General features: G+C 47.1%; 1 protein-coding gene across 1 annotated transcript; it reads left to right on the top strand.

Moving 5' to 3' along the window:
- The first annotated feature begins 1,174 nt into the window (after positions 1-1,174).
- Positions 1,175-3,357, top strand: LOC133381509 (neurotrophin receptor-interacting factor homolog). Its single transcript, XM_061620696.1, has 4 exons — positions 1,175-1,689; positions 2,054-2,135; positions 2,819-2,901; positions 3,154-3,357. Exons 1-4 carry the CDS (start codon positions 1,273-1,275, stop codon positions 3,346-3,348), a joined length of 777 nt encoding a protein of 258 aa, XP_061476680.1. The 5' UTR covers positions 1,175-1,272; the 3' UTR covers positions 3,349-3,357.
- Positions 3,358-6,784: the final 3,427 nt, after the last annotated feature.

The following is a 6,784-nucleotide window of genomic DNA, read 5'->3' as shown; positions in this document are numbered from 1 at the left end:
CAGAGCAGGGCGCACAGGAGGCCTGTTCAGTTGATCCATCCAAATCAGGGAGGAGAGCTACCTCTCCCTCCCCAGCAAGGCCAGGACACCACTTTGAATTAAGGGGCAATTGAAAGTATGCCTATCAATTCCCCCGTTATTCACACACTGACTGGTGTTATCATCACACATGTGCCCATCCAGGCAAGTAACCCCTGGGATACAGAAGGGACCTTTAAGTGTGAATAGAAAGTGCTACTGAAAATTGGCAATCTTTTCATCAAAGGAATCAAACTCGGAAGACCCCGACTGAAAGTGAACAACCGTGTTTTATTAAAAGGGTAAATAGGTGAAGAGAGCCTACAGGACAGGGCAGCCCCCACCCGCATCCATATCCCATCACTCAATGCCTGCTGAGGTGAAGGTAAAGTCAGTTCTTCCTTAATTTATGATGACAATCCCAAAAATGTAGATTCGTTGCTTTCTTCCACCACATTATACTCAAAGATCTTTCCATTTCCTTATCACAACCAGGTCATAAACTCCAGGAACTGCAGCGCTCCAATTTAATTTAATATGCAACAATATAGCTCACGTTTTAACTCTGAAGGGGGACAGTTCTAAAGATAAGCAAATCTATCAAGAGATGAAAGGAATAACGTATTTCATTCACAATTAAACCAACATTCTGTATTCCAGGAGAGGCTTGTAAAAGTTCAGAGATAAGTTAGGGAGTATAGGATCTTCTATTGAATTAGACAATTGTCCCATCTAGCTCAGTATTGTCCGCACTGACTGGCAGAGTCTCTCCAGGATTACAGGCAGGGAGTCTTTCCCAGCCCTACCTGGAGATTCAAAGTGGGACGTTGTGTGTACAAAGCAGCTGCTCTACCACTGAGCTACAGCCTGTCTTCTGAAAGGGTCTCCCCTTTAGCTTGTTTTTAATTAAGAATAAGGGGGTAATGAGGATGATGCTGGTCCCTGGGGCCCTTTGGGGCTGCTGTCAGAGATGTGTCAGCCATCCAGGGATCCATCTTCAAAGGAAGACATAGGCCCCATCACTGGGTTTTTATCAAAAGTTATATGGTAGAAACAATAATCCTCACATTTGACTATTCTTACCCAGCACCTTTCCTGCTCTGCAAGCCTTCGGCCTGGGCATAGTGATCCCTGTTTGGCTTCGCTCATAGAATAAGTGGACCTGCTCCTTCTGAACGTGGCCTCAGAAGGCAGAAAACTATTCCCAGAAGCAGAGAAGGGATGAGGACCCCGTGAAAGGCCAAGAGATCAAAGATGGAACAGCAAGACCCATCTACCCCTGAAGTAGGACATGGCCCTGATCCCATCAAGACTGAGACCCATGCGGAGGAATTCCTGGGGGAAAATGTGCAGAAGATCTTGGGGGAGAATCCCCTCAGCTCAGATGTGCAGCGCCAGCAGTTCCGGTGTTTCCGCTTCCAGGCAGCTGAGGGGCCCCGAGAGGCTTGCAGCCGACTCCACCTTCTTTGCCGTGAGTGGTTGAAGCCAGAGCGACACTCAAAGAACCAGATCCTGGACCTGGTGATCCTGGAGCAGTTCCTGGCTGTCCTGCCCCCAGAGATGGAGAGCTGGGTGAGGGAATGTGGGGCCGAGACCAGTTCCCAGGCGGTGGCCCTGGCAGAAGGTCTCCTGCTGAACGTGGCAGAGGACGAGAAGCAGGCAGAGCAGCAGGTAAGATGGCTGTCCCTGGTCTAGATGAAGCCTTCCAGATGTTGTTGAAGTAAGAGTCCTATAATCACTGGCCATTCATGGTATTGTCTGGGGCTGATGTGAATTGGAGTCTGGTCCCATCTGAAGGGCACCACGTTGGCTACCCCGATATCAAGTATCTCTAAGGGTTTTGCATCTATCCTTCCTTTCTATATCAAATATTTATTTATTTATTTATTTATAAAATAAATTAATTAAATAATAAGTAAGGGTTTTGCATCTATCCTTCCTTTCTATATGAAATATTCCTGTGGTATTGCCTCTGTCACTCCTTTTCTAATTCTGCTCCCCATTATATGACTTAAGTTCTTATTATGCTTTTCAGGAAAAGGGTCTCTGTGCAGAAACAGGAATGGATTTCCCTGAGGCAGAGAGGACTCCATTGGACCCCAGGCAGAGGCCTTTGGGTAAAGATGAATGGAGCGTGTTTCCGTTTGGTCTGTCTCTGTTGATTTTGCCTGCGAGAACCAGTGTGATGTAGTGGTTAAGGGTTTGGACTACGACCTGGGAGACAAGGGTTGAAATCCCCACATAGCCATGAAGCTCACTGGGTGACCTTGGGCCAGTCGCTGCCTCTCAGCCCCAGAGGAAGGCAATCGTAACCCCGTCTGAATACAGCTTACCATAAAAACCCTATTCATAGGGTCACCATAAGTCAGAATCGACTTGAAGGCAGTACAGTGGTTAAGGTGTTGGACTACGACCTGGGAGAGCAGGGTTCAGTCACTGCCCCTAAGTCCCAGAGGAAGTCAATGGTAAACCCTTTCTGAATACCGCTTACTATGAAAACCCTAAACACCATAAGTCAGGATCAACTTGAATTTCCATTTTCCACTCTTGTCTCCAGCCTTTTCCACAGCTCAGAAATGCTCCTACTTACATCATAATTTTTTACGTGGGAACCATCACTTGGTTTGGAGCTCAAATGAGGAGAGATGTTTTATCACACAACTGAAACATAAATTGTGCATAAATACCTGAAACTCACTCAGCTGAGAAGAACCCTTGTGCAGTTATACCTCTGTGGTTTAATCTCTGACAATAGCATACGGTATACTAATGGCTTTTGGGCCCATTTTCTTTCTCACAGGGGATGGAATCATGTCGGCAAGACCTACTAAATCATCTCCCCTTTCTGGTGGAGGAGAAGCTGTTGCTATCGCCCCAGATCAGGTAGGGGAAAGACTCAGAAGTGGAAAAGGCTGGGGGCAGCCTGGGTGCCTCTCTGTCCCTGGGTCTGAATGAATTTTCCTCCTCCTCTTTGCGTCTCCCAAAGCCACCTCAACAAAAGCTGTGAATGCCATTTAAGAAGGTTTCTGTCCTTAGAACAATGACCAGCCACCTCACGTTAACTACGTTTTCCACGTAGGTAGGAGATAATCTTTATGCTTGCTATGATGACAAATTGAATTATATTTCTTTTAGGATCCAGTGTCTTTGGAGGATGTGGCTGTGCAGTTCACGGAAGAGGAGTGGGCTTTGCTGAATCCTGACCAGAGAGCTCTGCATAGCGAAGTCATGGAGGGGATTTGTGGGACTCTGTCCTGTCTTGGTAAGGCAGGTTCCGTTGTAATTTGTTATGTGCCTTCAAGTCGATTACGACTTATGGCAACCCTATGAATCAACAACCTTCAGTAGCATCTGTTATAAACCACCCTGTTCAGATCTTCCTTTATGCAATCAATCCATCTATTGTTTGGCCTTCCTCTTTTTCTATTCCCTGCTGTTTTCCCCAGCATTATTGTCTTTTCTAGTGAATCATATCTTCTCCTTATGTGTGCAAAGTATGATATCCTCAGTTTCATCATTTTAGCTTCTAGTGATAGTTCTGGTTTAATTGTCTTTTCGCTGTCCAGGGTATTGGTCGTAATACCTGTTTTCAAATTCTATATTTCTATATTTAATGCACCCTAATATTCTGATGTACTGCCACCTATTTCAACTGGGATTCTTCATCTTCTGCAGATAACTTGAATGGACAGCCATCTATTCTCTCTGAACAGATCTCTAGTTATGCCCTTCTAAAACAATGGTCCAATTAGCTGGAATTTTTCACTAAAATGTTTCCCCAAGTGCTATAACACAGCATAGCTGAGCTCCATTTGAATTTCTAATATGGCCTACGAGGTGCAACATTTGGCATTCTGGGCTTTGGGGAGACACATCCAAAGCTTCCCTCCTAGTTTATCCTTTTTCCTAGACCTGGAGCAGAGTGGTGGCAGTGCATTATAGGATGTGGGGGAGAGGAGGACCATTTTAAGACTGGGGTAGCCATCATGGCGTGCTCCACAGATTCCTGGACTCTCACTCCCATAAGCGGTGACCATTGTCCACGCTGACTGGGGCTGATGAGAATGGGATTCCAACAAACTCTGGAGAGCACCATGTTGTTATAGGGAAAGGGACTCAGACGGTAAGAAAAGCCTTCCCTATCATAGAATCATAGAATAGTAGAGTTGGAAGGGACCTACAAGGCCATCGAGTCCAACCCCCTGCTCAATGCAGGAATCCAAATCAAAGCATTCCCGACAGATGGCTGTCCAGCTGCCTCTTGAATGCCTTCAGTGTCAGAGAGCCCACTACCTCTCTAGGTCATTGGTTCCATTGTCGTATGGCTCTAACAGTTAGGAATTTTTTCCTGATGTTCAGTCTTAATCTGGCTTCCTGCAACTTGAGCCCATTATTCCGTGCCCTGCACTCTCCAAGAAGAGATCTTGGCCCTCCTCTGTGTGACAATCTTTCATGTACTTGAAGAGTGCTATCATATCTCCCCTCAGTCTTCTCTTCTCCAGGCTAAACATGCCCAGTTCTTTCAGCCTCTCCTCATAGGGCTTGGTTTCCAGTCTCCTGATCATCTTTGTTGCCCTCCTCTGAACCTATTCCAGTTTGTCTGCATCCTTCTTGGTGCGGAGACTAGAACTGGACGCAGTACTCAGGATGAGGCCTAACCAGTGCTGAATAGAGGGGAAGTAATACTTTACGCAATTTGGAAACTATATTTCTCTTAATGCAGCCTACTACAGCATTTGCCTTTTTTGCAGCTACATCACACTGTTGGCTCATATTCAGCTTGTGATCAACCACAATTCCAAGATCTTTCTCACATGTCGTATTGCTGAGCCAGTCTTATAACTGTACAGTTGGTTTCTTTTTCCTAAGTGTAGAACTTTGCATTTATCCCTGTTGAATTTCATTCTGATGTTTTCAGCCCAATGCTCCAGCCTGTCAAGGTCTCTTTGAATTTTGTTTCTGTCTTCCACAGTATTAGCTATGCCCCCCAATTTTTTATCAGCTGCAAATTTGATAAGCATGCTGTTACTGTGCACAAGCCTTTGTCAGTCGTTACCACCAAGATTACATCTCCCTCCCCCTTACGATTCAGTTTAAAGCCCTCCATGCTGTGGCCAAACACATTCTTCCCAGTCCTTGTGAGATGCAACCCATCACTTGACAGCAGTCCATCTTCCAGGAAGCGTAGCTCATGGTCCCAGAATCCAAATCTCTCACGTCAGCACCACCTTCATAGCACCACCTTCATAGCTCCTGAATGCCAGATCGGTACATAATAAGATCTCTCTCATCCACGATTTAATTGTGGAGGAGGCAGCTGATCTGGCATGTATAACTCAGACCTGGGTGGGTGAGCAGGGAGGAGTTAGTCTCTCCCAGCTGTGCCCACTGGGGTACTTGGTTCAGCATCAGGGTAGATCTGAGGGCCGGGGAGGGGGGGTTGCTGTGGTCTATAGGAGTTCCATCTCTCTCTCCAAGCACCATGTCCATGCAACTACTGGTCTGGAGTGTTTGCACCTTGTGTTGGATCAGGGGGACAGATTGGGGATTCTCTTGGTGTACCGCCCACCCCGCTGCCCTACAGACTCCCTAACTGAGCTGACGGAGGTGGTCTCGGCTGTATTGTTGAGATCACCCAGACTGTTGGTGCTGGGGGATGTCAACATCCACGCCGAGGCCGCCTTATCTGGGGCGGCTCAGGACTTCATGGCTTCCATGACAACCATGGGGCTGTCCCAATATGCTACTGGCCCAACACACGTGGCAGGGCATACTCTAGACCTGATTTTTGCAACTGGACATGGAGATGGTGATCTGAATGTAGGGAGTCTTACATCAGCCCCTTTGTCATGGACAGATCACCGCTTGTTGAGGTTTAGACTTACAGCAGCTTTTCCCCTCTGCAAGTGTGGAGGACCCATTAAGATGGTCCACCCCTGGAGACTAATGAATCCGGATGGTTTTCAAAAGGCTCTGGGGAGTTTTCCGGCTGATAGGGCTGGTGCTCCTGTCGAAACCCTGGTCGAACTATGGAATGCTGAAATGACCCGGGCAGTTGACATGATCGCTCCTGTGCGCCCTCTCCTATGTAGAGCTCCTTCAGCTCCATGGTATACTTCAGAGCTGAGAGCAATTAAACAGGAGACGGCTTGAGTGCAGATGGAGACGAACTCCTGAGGGATGCAATTATGCGGAGCTTTTTAAAGTTGTCAGAGGGCTATTACATTCTGGCCCTAGGGACACGGTAGAACTATGCGAAGCACGCTGTAATGAATTTGCTAGGCACTTCCAGGATAAAATCTCTTGCATCCGTCAAGACTTGGACTCCAGTGTTATAGCAGTTGAATCAAATGAGGTATCCGGAGCACAGCCGGGTCATGATTTTTTGGATGAGTTTCAATTGGTGCAGCTTGAGGACGTTGACAAGGTGCTTGGACAGGTGCGTGCAACCTCTTCTGTTCTGGATCCGTGCCCCTCTTGGCTAATAAAAGCTAGCAGGGATGGAACAGGCGGCTGGTCCAGGGAAGTGATTAATGCCTCACTGTGTGAGGGAGAGGTCCCTGGCTGCCTAAAGGCGGCGGTAGTGAGACCACTTTTGAAGAAATCTTCCCTGGACCCAGAAAATCTTAATAATTACAGGCCGGTAGCAAATGTCCCATTCCTGGGCAAGGTCCTAGAAAGAGTGGTTGCAGACCAGCTCCAGACACTCTTGGATGAGACCGATTATCTGGATCCATTTCAATCGGGTTTCAGGCCTGGTTTTGAC

Source organism: Rhineura floridana, chromosome 3 (genome assembly GCF_030035675.1).
Source record: "Rhineura floridana isolate rRhiFlo1 chromosome 3, rRhiFlo1.hap2, whole genome shotgun sequence".
Taxonomy (NCBI): domain Eukaryota; kingdom Metazoa; phylum Chordata; class Lepidosauria; order Squamata; family Rhineuridae; genus Rhineura; species Rhineura floridana.
The sequence above is the reverse complement of the archived record's forward strand: the minus strand, read 5'-3'. Positions and strand labels throughout refer to the sequence as shown.